Source organism: Lethenteron reissneri, chromosome 47 (genome assembly GCF_015708825.2).
Source record: "Lethenteron reissneri isolate LAM-NWPU_2019-01 chromosome 47, ASM1570882v1, whole genome shotgun sequence".
NCBI classification, from domain to species: Eukaryota; Metazoa; Chordata; class Hyperoartia; order Petromyzontiformes; family Petromyzontidae; genus Lethenteron; species Lethenteron reissneri.
In genome coordinates, this window is record NC_083825.1 from 773,516 (window position 1) to 788,876 (window position 15,361).

A 15,361-nucleotide genomic window follows, 5' to 3' on the forward strand; every position below is an offset into this window, starting at 1 on the left:
ACACGTGCAGCTACTACATATGTAGCTACTACACAAGTAGCTACTACACGTGCAGCTACTACACATGCAGCTACTACATATGTAGCTACTACACATGCAGCTACTACATATGTAGCTACTACACATGCAGCTACTACACATGTGGCTACTACACGTGCAGCTACTACACATGTGGCTACTACACGTGCAGCTACTACATATGTAGCTACTACACGTGCAGCTACTACATATGTAGTTACTACACATGCAGCTACTACACATGTGGCTACTACACGTGCAGCTACTACATATGTAGCTACTACACATGTAGCTACTACACGTGCAGCTACTACATATGTAGCTACTACACATGCAGCTACTACACATGTGGCTACTACACGTGCAGCTACTACATATGTAGCTACTACACATGTAGCTACTACACGTGCAGCTACTACATATGTAGCTACTACACATGTAGCTACTACACGTGCAGCTACTACACATGTAGCTACTACACATGCAGCTACTACACATGTGGCTACTACACGTGCAGCTACTACATATGTAGCTACTACACATGTAGCTACTACACGTGCAGCTACTACATATGTAGCTACTACACATGTAGCTACTACACGTGCAGCTACTACATATGTAGCTACTACACGTGCAGCTACTACACGTGCAGCTACTACACATGTAGCTACTACACATGTAGCTACTACACGTGCAGCTACTAGATATGTAGCTACTACACATGCAGCTACTACACGTGCAGCTACTACACATGCAGCTACTACACGTGTAGCTACTACACGTGTAGTAGCTACATATGTAGTAGCTACGGGCCCCGCACTTTCAAGGGCCCCACGCTAAATGCTTTCAAGCTATAAATTCCGGTTCAGTGATTCTGCACTTGCTCTATTACTATAGTACTATACTGCCTTCAACTTTTACGAACGACTGGGTGTTTAAGGTTAGCGATTTGTCGTACTATCTGGCTGTAGAGCAAATGAAAAAATACAATTACTTTACTGTGCAAGTAAAAAATGTGTGTTTTAATATGTACGTGTTTTTATTTATTTAGGGCCCCTTGCTAACACCACGCTACAGGCACTGCGGCTGTAACGGCGACTGACCAAGGAGGTTGTGTGTGAGGGGTGGCTACGGCGGGTGGCGCACCGCGCTGTGACACCCACATCACCCGAGTTTGATTCCGCGCCACGGCCAATGTGAGTGACGAGTAATATCCAAACCACCCTTGATTAAGATATAAAAAAAACATTGCGCTTAAACGGATGACCACCACGCACAAACGGCTTGTGCGTGGTGGTGCTGACTGCATTGCGGCTAAATCCATTGTTGTACTGTTCTTCTATTCTTCCCACATCTATGCTCACCACTTTCACCAACTTGCACTGCACCAGTGCGGTAAAGTATAGATATTTGATGCGCTTCTGAGGCCGTCTAGAACGCTCTTCTTTCCGATATTAGGAAGCCACTAGAATTATGCACTTTTAAATCGTCATCTAGATTGAAAACTCATGTCTTCACAACTGCTTCTTGTGTTTAGTTTGTTGTCCTTCCCCCGCACCGCCGATTAGCACGGTTGGCTACGTACGGTGCGAAAGAAGTTTCAACACGCATACAAACATGACGGACACTGCGTGGAAACAGCTTTCGTCCATCAGGTGTGGATTCACAAATGGCTGTAGTGCCAGCACGGGGTCCGCCTTCTCGCGTTTGCTGCGTCTCTGTTCTTCGCCGTTGGGAACAAAAAAATAAAATAACAACTTACTTGGAAACACCCAATGTGCGAGGTGTGCTGAGGAGGCAAACATAAAAAAAATCCAGGTGTCAAGTCCGAAATTGAAAGCGAATTAAAAAAAAGCCGATGCAGAAAATGTACAAGTGTTGTGGACCTCGGCTCAACGATAGGGTCCTGACCTTGGCAGTGATGGATGTCTGTTGGGCCACAGTAATGATTTGTTTGCGCTATTTACAACGACGTGATACCCTTAACGAGAAGGGGCATGTGCAGTTCTCTCTGTATAACGCTGCGTCAAGACGGGTCGACAAGCAACGGGACTGGACATCCATAGGTTTGGGGTTCAGCTAATTTACACTCAGACCCATCACCATCGCCGTCCCTTTGAGGGTCGATAAAATAGGCACCATCAGACTGTACCACTTAGTAGGAAATCAATGGTGTTTTGTTGTTTGGTTGACAGACCATTTCCTGCCATAGTAATATGGAATGTGCACTCTTGGCTCACCCCATTGTTTGAGTAGGGAGGAATTTGACTCGAGTTTTGTACGTACTATATGTGCAACAATGCGTTTGTAAAGATGTCACAACATTCAAGTAGGTGCAATGCTTTAATGGGCTTAGCTTAAGCCCATTTTTCATGTACGTGTAATGATGTGAAGGGTGAGGAGAAGGAATGATAAGTGATTATTAAGTCTGCGAGTACATTTTATATCGTGCACATCTATGCATACAATTTAAATGTAGACATATCGTACTGATATGTAAATGTGCATGCATCATACACGACTCCAATCCACTGCTGGATGAGGGCCTGCCGATGTCGTGCCGTGTCAAGCGGGATGGGGAGGGGGGGTTACTTGACCACACATCGCCACGCTGGTCGGTGCAGGCGCGTTGGTGTGTGTGGTGTGTGTGTGTGTGTGTGTGTGTGCGGTGGGTGTGGTGTTTGTGTGTGTGATGTGTGTGTGTGGTGTGTGTGGTGTGTGTGTGTGCGGTGGGTGTGGTGTTTGTGTGTGTGGTGTGTGTGTGTGGTGTGTGTGGTGTGTGTGTGGTGTGTGTGTGGTGTGGTGTGTGTGATGTGTAGTGGTGTGTGTGTGGTGTGTGTGTGGTGTGTGTGGTGTGTGTGTGGTGTGTGTGTGGTGTGTGTGGTGTGTGGTGTGTGTGGTGTGTGTGGTGTGTGTGGTGTGTGTGTGTGGTGTGTGTGGTGTGTGTGTGGTGTGTGTGTGTGTGTGTGTGTGTGTGTGTGTGTGTGGTGTGTGTGGTGTGTGTGTGTGTGTGTGTGGTGTGTGGTGTGTGTGTGTGGTGTGTGTAGTGTAGTGTGTGGTGTGTGTGTGGTGTGTGTAGTGTAGTGTGTGGTGTGTGTGTGTGTGGTGTGTGGTGTGTGGTGTGTGTGTGTGGTGTGTGGTGTGTGTGTGGTGTGTGTGTGTGTGGTGTGTGTGTGGTGTGTGTGTGTGGTGTGTGTGGTGTGTGGTGTGTGTGTGTGCGGTGAGGGTGGTGTTTGTGTGTGTGGTGTGTGTGTGTGGTGTGTAGTGGTGTGTGTGCGCGGTGGGTGTGGTGTGTGTGGTGTGTGTGTGGTGTGTGTGTAGTGTGGTGTGTGTGGTGTGTGTGTGGTGTGTGTGTAGTGTGGTGTGTGTGGTGTGTGTAGTGTGGTGTGTGTGGTGTATGTAGTGTGTGTGTGTGGTTGACTTCTGCCTCAAATGAGTACCTGGTGCGATGTGTAAACATCGCCGCTGGGGAGACAAAGGCGGCCGGGCGTGGTGCTGGCTACCCACCCCCCTCGCGTGCCGTTCCGACCTTCATAGGCGCTCGCTAACAGCACTTGCCCTACAGTCTGTTAAGTCTATAAGGAGGATCTTTGTCTTTGCGTGGGGGACGTACAAGTACGACGTTTTATTTTCGACCAAGCCCATTTACATGCGCGGTGTGTGCATGGTGTTGAAGTGCGCGTGTACGAATAACACGTGTGCGGTGCGCGCGTGTGTGTTTTCGGCATTGTTTACGCGCGCAGGGAAGAGCGTGACGGTCAACAGCGCGGCTGCGATGTGAATTGCACGCAGCGCCGTTTCTATAGCGCTGGCAAAAAAGACCCGGCACAGCGTGGCCAGACCCGCACTTGAAAACCATCATTATATTAGCAGATACTCCTGGCTGATTATATTAATGGTGATTAATGGCCGTGGGAAGTGAGAGACGTGCTAATCAAAAGCATTTCCAGGGCGAAGCTCAGCCAGGCACGTCAAGGCGCCCCTGCGTTGCGTCGTCCTAATTTCTCACTCTCCGTGATTTTACCTCTTTTTTAAATATATCATAAATCTAAATGCGGCACAAGTGCAAAAAAAAACCCTGTGCTCCCTAACATCAGGCGCCACCTTTACATTTGGGGTTAAGCAGCGATAGGAAAACAGGGAACAAGTGGGAATTTATTTGTGTGTTTTTGTTGTGTGTGTCTCCCCCTCCCCCGCCCCCACCCTTGTCCCATGTTTGTGTGTCTCCCCCGCCCCCGCCCCCACCCTTGTCCCATGTTTGTGTGTGTCTCCCCCGCCCCCGCCCCCACCCTTGTCCCATGTTTGTGTGTGTCTCCCCCGCCCCCGCCCCCACCCTTGTCCCATGTTTGTGTGTGTCTCCCCCGCCCCCTTCCCCGCCCCCACCCTTGTCCCAGGTTTGTGTGTGTCTCCCCTCCCCCGCCCCCACCCTTGTCCCATGTTTGTGTGTGTCTCCCCCGCCCCCGCCCCCACCCTTGTCCCATGTTTGTGTGTGTCTCCCCCGCCTTCCCCGCCCCCACCCTTGTCCCAGGTTTGTGTGTGTCTCCCCCTTCCCCGCCCCCACCCTTGTCCCATGTTTGTGTGTGTCTCCCCTCCCCCGCCCCCACCCTTGTCCCAGGTTTGTGTGTGTCTCCCCCCCCGCCCCACCCTTGTCCCATGTTTGTGTGTGTCTCCCCCGCCCCCACCCTTGTCCCAGGTTTGTGTGTCTCCCCTCCCCCGCCCCCGCCCTTGTCCCATGTTTGTGTGTGTCTCCCCCGCCCCCACCCTTGTCCCAGGTTTGTGTGGTCTCCCCTTCCCCGCCCCCACCCTTGTCCCATGTTTGTGTGTGTCTCCCCTCCCCCGCCCCCACCCTTGTCCCAGGTTTGTGTGTGTCTCCCCTCCCCCGCCCCCACCCTTGTCCCATGTTTGTGTGTGTCTCCCCCGCCCCCACCCTTGTCCCAGGTTTGTGTGTGTCTCCCCTCCCCCGCCCCCGCCTTGTCCCATGTTTGTGTGTGTCTCCCCTCCCCCGCCCCCACCCTTGTCCCAGGTTTGTGTGTGTCTCCCCTCCCCCGCCCCCACCCTTGTCCCATGTTTGTGTGTGTCTCCCCCGCCCCCACCCTTGTCCCAGGTTTGTAGCGACGTAGACTCCGGGATCTCTCGCGAGGCGGTGCAGAACGGTCGACGGAAGTGGGCATCACAGAGCCACCTCTGAGATGCATCCACACTGCAGGGGGCAGCATTTTGCCACACAATCTGACAGAGGGTAATGTTCATTGCATAACAGGTCAAATGAATATTTTGGAATTTAGACAAATTAAGTGCACAATCAAATACTGTACGTATAATGGTGTGGGGTTTTGTTTAGTCATTGATAACTTGGGTGCGATAATCAACTCGCAGCACTTGAGAAGCCCTTTTAATCACAGCCAGCTGTCTGGATTCGAACCCAAGACCTCAGCGGTGCCAACCTCAGGGCTCTGACCTCTGAGTCACTCAGCCACCTCTCAACAAGGGGGTTTGTAATTGGGTGCTGGTAATTTCAGAGGTTTATGGTTTGTCTGTAAATTAATAATACACACGTTTTAAAATGACAATTTAACGTTGAAACCTTAGAAATAAAAATGCCGAAATAATTGGCCAAAATGTTTTTTCAGTACACAATTAGTATACAAAAAATACTGTTAAGCACGCCCTAAATAATAATATACAACCCCAAAGCAACCACCATAAAGCCAGAAATATCCAAACTAATGTTTGACGCAGTTTTGAAATCATCAGCATGCCTTAGCCAAATTGCAACATGCCAGTGACGGCATTGGCAATGGTGTCAAATTTGAGGCTGAAAATATTTTAACTTCTGTCTCCATTGACAACGTTGGCTAGTAAGTAAAGCACATGTACAGTATTGTTTAGGGTAGGGTTCTTTTTGGCTCTGCTATAAAGGGATGTTGTCCAAGTATTAGCTTATGATGTATTTCGCAAAATAAAGTCAAAGGGATGTCTTGTTCAAATGAGCATTGAGGCATTGGTGTTCATTTCCCATTTACAGCCCTGAGTTAGTGTTGGACATTCCACATTCTCATGGCGCGGTCGATTGTATCCACAGGATAACCACTATTTACTCGTCAACAAAGTGGTACTGTATTCGTTTTCTATCAACTCCAGACGGATGATGATGGGCTTGTTCAATCCCAAACCTGGATTGGAATGGACGATGTATTTAGTGGTTATCATAATACCTTACTGGTGATGGTGATGGAAAATGCTTAGGGGTGGAACCTTCATTCTGCGGTGAATGGATCACGGTTGTTACTGATGGTAATAATAATCATGCAACTCAGAACTGGAACAATATATCACGAACATAAATGACCGTGACTTTGGGGGGAGGAAGGGGATGACGATATTAAACTTGCCACGTGTGTATCGTTCACCGTGCATTGCCATGCCCGATGCGGTGCAGTACGGAACGCAACCCTGCTGATGAAGCCAATCGGGTCGAAGCGGGCCCAAACGTTTTGCTTGCTTGAACAAATGCTGCCTTGTAATTGTGGTCTGGAAGGCTATTAGGACGAGCATGAACTAAAACGATTTCTATTTGTATTCACACGTCGACACACGGAACGGAGTTCGCGCTCAGGCATATTCACGTTTCAATCCTCTGCTTAGCAGTGATACACGACTGTCAAAATCGCGTGCAACTGTTGCGAGCAACAACGCCTTTAGGCACAGCTGCAACTTCCATGAAACTGCTCCCCCCACCCAATGCACACAGAAATGTACGATTTGTTTATTACAAACTCACCGCCGTTGTGGTCGAGGTCCCTGCTGCTGTCACGTAACTCGATTGCAGTGAACCCCTTGAAATGGTGTGCGGACCGCAGTTGATTGATAATGTTGCGAGAGAGAGAATAGGTCTAAGTCTGCTCTCAATGCATTATTAGCCAAGTCTGCTGTTGCCCCCGCATGGTGTGAGGTGACTCTATGAGAATAATTCAATTGCACCGAGCCCACGTAAGTGAAGCAGTACATTATACATGCACGCATATTGTGTGACTGCATGTACGCATTCATACATGAATTCATGGGTTGTGCAGCTATGTTTGCGTGTGCCTATTTGCCACGTGTGAGCCTACATTATGCTCCCGTAAGTGTATGTGCATCTATACAATAGGGAGGGATGGTTATGTGGGAGGTTTTTGTACGGTATTCATATGCATGCATGCACGACATTTGCGTGTATTTGACATCATTTGTACATGCTAACGTTACGGCATATGTGCTATAAAATGAGTCCACACGATAGACGATATGCACACAAGCTCATGACACACACACACATATACATACACAAAAATGTATCTTACATTTGAGCATTGCAAGTCGCTATTTAACAATTGGCCTAATCCCATGATAATACACAATGGCCTAATCGGATGATAATACAAACATTAATTGGACGATTTACATTGCAAAATATAGATTATGTGTGTATATATTAAGTAATCCAATACATTAATTCAAGGCATACTCTCTTCCTAGAGCGTGCCTTGTAACGTGAATTGAAACTGTATACTAACTAGCACACAATAGCCAAAGCAGCCCTTAAATAACACACAGGTGTGCTTATTAAAGAACGAATGCATAATGTGTAGGACATTTCAAGTAACCATCATGAAGGATAAAGGGTGGTGGGAGCGGTGGCGCAGTGGTTTGGCGCTCTGCGTTCGGAGCCCTGAGTAACCTCCCTCCCCTCCAGTGCCAGATAAGCTAGTGCGGGGCCTGTAGCATATGCCATAAAGGGGACATGAATAAAAAAAACGTAAATATTAAAACACACGAATGTTTAACTTGCATAGTAAAGTAATTATATGTTTTCATTTGCTATACAGCCAGATAATACGACAAATATCTAACCTCAAACACCCAGCCGTTCATAAAAGTTGAAGGTGGTATAGTACTATAGTAATAGAGCAAGTGCAGAATCACTGATACCGGAATTGATAGTTTGAAAGCATTTATAGCGGGGCCTTTGAAAGTGCGGGGCCCGTAGCTACATATGTAGCAGCTACTTTGGCTACTAGGATACGAGGATAATCCGGTACTGCCCTCCTCCCTCCCCGCCACCCCCGTAATCAACCCGGACTCACCAACGTGGTGAAGAATGGTCAATACTTGGTTGGGAGGCGTTCGTGCAAAGTGGCTTGAGAGAAAGAGCCGTGCATTATCTGTTGCACTGCTAACTTAACCATTCTGTTATTGCACGTGATTCAATGAGGAGCGAAGTGCCAATGTTGAGGTCTTCTCGCCACGACCAGATGGCTTCAGGACAGAGTTCGCGTAGCTGTTCCTCCTTTGAACAAGTGCTGACTACAGTGGTTTAAATGACCACAGTTTGGGTTGCAGTGAAGGAGGCGCGCACATCGGCCCAGTGATGCTCGGAGGCTGATGGTCACACCGCCAGTGTCTTCGAGGAGGAATGTCCAAGCCTTGCGGTGCGATGTTTGGGTCTCGAATGAGGTGTTTATTCTTGACCATGAAAAATCATGACAATGGTATACACACCAGTATATTAAGAATACGCGACTGAATTGTTGTTCGCTCGTGGTGATTTGTGTTTTTTTTAACCGGATGGGCAAAATATTCGAGATAAAATAGAAAGAGTTTCCGTGTTATCATTCGTAAGCTAGTGTGACACGTGGGCCGGTACAATTATGACCGTCGGTTAAACTAAGAATAATAACAGGTACATAATCCGAACAGAAAAGACGCGGAAAATATGGGACATTCAATGAACAAAAATAATATCTAGTAGTACAATAAATGTATATTTTCATAAATATATTTTATTATTTTTATAAAAGTGAAAGCACTTCAACCTAGCCGCCCTGGTCCGCATTTCTATTTAATAATTTGAATACCGGTCCGCATTAAATATCTGCCCTGGAGGTATACACATACTTTGTATAAGAAATGAGTTGCAAATGTAAACCCAAGATAAGTAGGATAATGCAATGGTGGTTATTATATATACTGTACTGTAGATGGTCATTCGTGCAAATTTCATCTCACACAGCTGCACAATTTGTGACGAGCAGGGGTTTTCGAGCCACAGATAAACTGGGAGCAAGGCAGCCAGGACCAGCGCCAACAATTGTCCCCCCACCCCCCCATCTCTGTGGTGCCACACACCACACACAAACATATATAGAGAGCTCCCTCTTGTGCCAGCAGCAGTGGGATAAGCAAGCAATTGCAGGGCTGCGCCTGTGACTGAGAAACGAGGAGAAATGTTTCCCACGCGGTGCAATCGGCCGTCTCGTCGTGTGCGTGCCTACCGGGCGTACCGAGCGGTGTCTTCATTCATTACTCATAATATCAGTGAGCGATAAAGGGAAGGTGGGGGTGCGGTTTTTAAATGAGTGATTGCTGTGTTTGTCTGGAACGGGTGGGTAATTGGGAATGCGTGGTACCCGTGGAGGGTTGATTTGGGTGCTGATGCAGGCGAGGGGGCACGGGATTGTCATAAGGGTGGAGATGATTGGAGGGGTTACAAAACAGAAAGAGGGGCACGCTACGAGGATGTGGAGGGGTTTGGATTTGGAGGGAAGAGGGTGAGAGCAGCGGGTTTGCGTCGCAAGCGGTTGTAGATGTGGGGGGGAAGGATTGATGCTGCTGCTGCTGCCGCCGCCGCGATGAATCGGTGTATATGTAAAGGACGTCTTGGGTTAGGCGTACACACACGTGCGCCTTCGCTGACTTGGGTAATCGGGCGGTTCGTTTGTTTTTGTGAGTGGTGGCTAACACTAAAATTAATAATCACGAAGTAGGAAGTTACTTTATGGTTATTCCACCTAAAATCGAACGGAAACTATCACCCGTTCGCTTACTTTTGGAACCGGTTATCGCCTCTGAAAGCCTGTAACCGGTTTCTACCGATCGTTGTTTGACAACCCGATAGTTTATGGCGCAGTGCGTTAACCAACCAACAACACTCGTGTAACTACAGTATACATGAGATGCATAATATTTTGTGGAGTATACGTGTAAGGCGTTTGTATAATTGGCGGGTTAAATGATAATACCGATCTCGCTCTGCTTATTCGAAGGTCGGTCAACTGCTGTATTCTCGGCGCGACTGGTTTTCACAGTATTTAAATTCAATACATTATCTTTATCACGTGTCGCATATGCGCTCCATTTCGTACGGCAATCTACCCCATAACGTAGTATACATTCCAGTCATGCAAACACACAGAATACAACTCCCAACATTGGTCTGCGTTCCAAAATATACACACGCAGACAAAGATCCCCCGTATACCTTGAACATGCTGTGTTGGGCAAGCGCTGTTCGAGAGCGCATATGAAGACCGACCCCGTACACGTGGGGGTGAGTGGCCAGCACCTCGCCCGACCGCCTTTGTCTCTCTGGTGATGTTTATACACTGCACCCAAGTATTCATTTGAGGTTGAGTCGACCTAGGGGAGGCCCAGGACCGGCTCAGATACATTTTAGGAAATAACATCGTATCTTTAAAGTGTCTCTACATGTCTGTCGCCAAGCTCGATGCACATACAGTAACGCCTCCAATATACGAAGTAGATGCCTTCCTGGAGCTGCGTCCGTATATCGAGTAACTAATAACATTAGTCTTATGGGGATGCGTTCCCAGCCGTCGTAACGTACCATTTCATCACTTGCCATTCATATTAAGGTTATATTATTTATCATACACCATCATAGCTCAACATGGTGCGTTGTTGCACGCTGATCGACCGAGACAAATGTAAACATTATGACCCATCGCAACGTACTTTACTAAAATTTGATTCGTATTTTTATAAATATAGGACTTTTATTATTTGTTAATTTTTGCGTACAGTGTTCATTATTTTTACTTTGTTCTCGGGAATTTAGTGGTAATAAATCCAAAGTTAATTCCAATATTCAAGATATTACTGTTTTAAATATTACAACACTACTCTGTTACATACGGAGACATTCACTTGCCACAATACTCAATCTACCTGTTGAGATTCAAGAGGGTCATTGGAAATCAACGGAGTATCTAAAAATGGATTACTTCATGTATACAAACCGTTCACACACACACCATTCCAGTAAACACAGCAATTATAATTCATAAAAGATTACCTAGGCGCCATTTAAGTGAGATGGTATGTGCATAATGAATTATAAGCAGTGGGTTTAGTTTATTACTGTAGCAAAGTGCCAGTAGTTGGTGGGGGGGGGGATTGCGTGTATAATTATAAGCATAGGAGATGCAGCTTGACAGTAGAGTCGTGTTTGGGTGACTGGAGGTAAGTGGAAAACTGTGTAATGAGAAGTATACGGCGACAATTTCTGTGCATATCTAGACGCACCAGTCGGTGTGAGACCACGTGTGAATACGAGCACAAGCCATAGTTTGTGAATGACTATATCGGTAGGTGCCAGTGTGTATAATTATAAACAGCAGGCGAAACATTATGTACGACTCCAGGTCGGTGCCAGTAGGTGGGAGACCGGGTGTACTAAATACAAGCACGAGCTGCAGTGCGTGCGCGTGTTGTGTGGATGAGTAGGTGCCAGGAGCGGTGGGGGAAGGCTGCGGTTGCTTGGTGCGGAGCCCTCAACTCGCACACAGCCAAAGATCCCCCGTGTAGCCTCAACAGACTGTTGGGGCAAGTGCTGTTAACGAGCACCATGCCCGGCCGCCTTTGTCTCCCTAGTGGCGATGTTTTATCACGTCGCACTAGGTACTCATTTGAGTCTGAGTCGACCTAGGGAAGGCCCAGAACCGGTTCAAGATAATCGTCACTGGCCGTGAGTGGGAATCGAACTGGTCGCCAGGTTCGTAGCACAGCGCGCTAACCGCTGCACCACCGCTCCCCACTCACACATACTTAACACGAAAACACCACACCACACACACTTACACACACCACACACACACTTACACACCACACACACCACACACCCACTTACACACACCACACACTTACACACCACACACACTATACACACACACCACACACACTATACACACACACCACACACACACTATACACACACACCACACACACACACCATACACACACTTACACATACACACACCATACACGCTTACACACTTACACACCAACCACACACTTACACACCACACACTTACACACACACCACACACTTACACACAAACTACACATACACCACACACTTACACCACACACTTACACACACACTACACACACACCACACACTTACACCACACACACACACGACGCTCACACGCGTGTGTGTGTGTGTGGTGTGTAAGTGCAGCTCGGGGAGTGTGACGGGGAGGGGTGGAGGAGGAGAAGGGAGAGATGCGGGGGGGGGGGGGTACAGAGAGGGAGGAGGGAAAGAAGAGGAGGAGGAGAGGGGGGGAGCTTTGGGAGGAGGGGGAGGAGGAGGAGGGGGAGGAGGAGGAGGGGGTGGAGGAGGGGGAGGAGGAGGGGCCGGCGCTGGAGCCGATGGGAGGAGGTTCGCATCGGGGACTGAGCTCGCCTCGCCCCCAGTCCCCATCACTCACTCGCACAGCAGCCGGGACCCCGTCTCGGCACGGCTGCGGACACACAACAGCACACACAGACACCACACAAGCCAGAGACACAACAACAACAACACAGAGGCAACAACAGGCGGACGGACGAGCGTAGAGACGGAGTTAGGAGGAGGAGGAGGAGGTGGTGGTGGAGGAGGTCGCCGTGGTCGTGGTGGAGGAGACTAAAAGAAGTCATAACGGAGAGCCAAGACGCCACCGCCGGCAAGATGCCGCAGTTGAACGGTGGCGGGGGCGACGACCTGGGCGCGAACGACGAGATGATCTCGTTCAAGGACGAGGGCGAGCAGGAGGAGAAGATCTCCGAGACCAACTCGGGCGAGAGTGACCTCGCCGACCTCAAGTCGTCCCTCGTCAACGAGTCGGAGACCAACCAGAGCAGCTCGTCCGACTCGGAGGTGAAGCGAGAGCGACGACGGTGTGGTGGTGGTGGTGGTTGTTGTGGTGGTGGTTGTTGGTGGTGTGGGGGGGGGGTACAGAGCCAGAAAGACAAGAGGCTCGGTGTGAACAAGCCGCACGAGTAAGTTGGCGTGGCAAGGCGCCGTGCGGGGAGCAGCGAGCGGTGGCAGCGCACACAGCGCGGCTCTAAACTTTAGCCGAGAGCAGCAGCAGCAGCAACAGCGGCCACACACACCACACACCATACCACACTAACACACACACCATACCACACTAACACACACACCATACCACACTAACACACACCCCACACCACGTACACACCACACACACCACACACCATACCACACTAACACACACCACACACCATACCACATTAACACACACCATACCACACTAACACACACCACACACCACGTACACCCCACACACACCACACACCATACCACACTAACACACACCACACACCATACCACACTAACACACACACCATACCACACTAACACACACCCCACACCACATACACACCACACACACCACACACCATACCACACTAACACACACACCACACCACGTACACACCACACACGCCACACCACACACCATACCACATACACACCACACCATACCACACACACCATACCATACCACACACCACACATCACACCACACCATACCACACTAACACACACACCACACTAACACACACCACACTTACACACACCACACACTTACACACTACACACTTACACCCCACACACGTCGACTACGAGGAGGAGGAGGATGTTTCCCAGGCTGTTGTTTGGCGAAGGCGCGCCGCCACTCCATCTTTTGTCGGAGCCGCAGAGTTCGAGCGTCTTTCCCCCCCGCTGCCTCTCCCCTTGTGCAATGTAACAACAACATCACCACCACCATCATCACCACCATCAGTATGTACACAACACAACACAGTTCTACACTATTCATAGGTTCGTACTTTCTTCGGAGTGTGCGGCAGTGATTTCCTTTTGTTTCTCTTTTCGCTGAGCCAAGCGACTTTCTTTGTTGCTGCTTCGTACTTTTTTCCTCTCGTCCCAGTTGCGAGGTTGGTGGTGGTGGGGGGGGAGGTGGTGGTGGGGGGGGGGAGGTGGTGGTGGTGGGGGGGTTGGTGGTGGGGGGCAGGAGAGTTTGAGAGCTTTGCAAGTCGGGGGTGTGCGGCAAACACGCTCTTCCCTCCTCTCTCTCTCTCTCCCCTCGTCGTCTCTACCCCCTCGTTGTGCTGCGAGAGGTGCAAAAAACTCACCGCCGATCTCTGCCCCCCCCCCCATCTCTGCCCCCCCCCCATCTCTGCCCCCCCCCATCTCTGCCCCCCCCTCTGCCCCCCCCCATCTCTGCCCCCCCCCTCTGCCCCCCATCTCTGCCCCCCCCATCTCTGCCCCCCCCCCTCACGACGGTGTTTCCTGCAGGCCGAGAGGCCCCCGCAGTCGCGGCACGCGGAGCCCTACCGCGACAAGAGCCGCGAGCTGCTGCTGGAGGAAGGTGAGGAGAGGGGGGGTGAGGTGTGGGGGTGAGGGGGGGGTGAGGTGTGGGGGTGAGGGGGGGGTGAGGTGTGGGGGTGAGGTTGTGAGGGGGCCGAGAGGGGGGGGGGTGAGGTGGTGAGGGGGGGGGGGTGAGGTGGTGAGGGGGCCGAGAGGGGGGGGGGGGCGCTCGAGTCGCGAAGTTGACGGCGGCGATCGGCGGCGTCGCCTCGGCCCCTCTGGCTGCAGCAGCAGCAGCGAGAGAGAGTGGCCACCCCGAGCCCTCTGCAGTGGCGGCGATAGTGGCCACGCGTGGCCATGTGTCTGCATTGTGTCTCCATTGGCCATGCCCTGGCCACGTGTGGCCACGCGTGGTGGTGCTGCTCGAGTTCGTTTGTCGCCCACTCAGAAACTGCAGCAACCATCAGCAGCATCAGCAGCATCAGCACCCACGCCGTTTGCAATCGCGAGACAAATTGTATCTGCAGTCGAGTTCTAGTCAACAACGAGGAGGAGAGTGATCGTCGTCCCCAGTACTCTCCTGCCACCCCCACTCTGGCCACCAGTCAGTCGCATCTTGCGGCAGCCCTCGTAGCATCCTCATCACCACCACCATCACCCTTAGCATCATCCCCACCACCACCATCACCAGCCGTGCAACATCCACCACCACCATCACCCGAGCAACATCCCCACCACCACCATCACCCGTGCAACATCCACCACCATCACCGTCTTCTTCACCTCCCCCCCACGAGATAGATAATGCTCTCGTCAGAATGCAACTCGCTGGTGGCTTTGATTGGATCGGCGCTGCTAGTGGTGGGATGAACTTTTGTTCAACTTTTCTAAGAAAAGTTGCGTACA

At 50.1% G+C, this 15,361-nt stretch overlaps 1 protein-coding gene across 11 annotated transcripts in view; it reads left to right on the forward strand.

Annotated features, from left to right (window-relative positions):
- Positions 1-12,555: 12,555 nt before the first annotated feature.
- Positions 12,556-15,361, forward strand: part of LOC133354480 (transcription factor 7-like 2) — a 169,251-nt gene continuing 166,445 nt past the window's right edge. For 4 of the 11 annotated variants that reach the window (XM_061571341.1, XM_061571343.1, XM_061571342.1 and 1 more), the window contains exons 1-2: positions 12,558-12,997; positions 14,444-14,516. In XM_061571341.1, coding sequence (XP_061427325.1) covers positions 12,809-12,997; positions 14,444-14,516 — 262 coding nt within the window. In that variant the 5' untranslated portion in view covers positions 12,558-12,808. Of the gene's footprint in view, positions 12,998-14,443; positions 14,517-15,361 lie in introns of all 11 variants that reach the window. The other 7 variants (XM_061571347.1, XM_061571349.1, XM_061571348.1 and 4 more) reach the window with 3 other exon arrangements.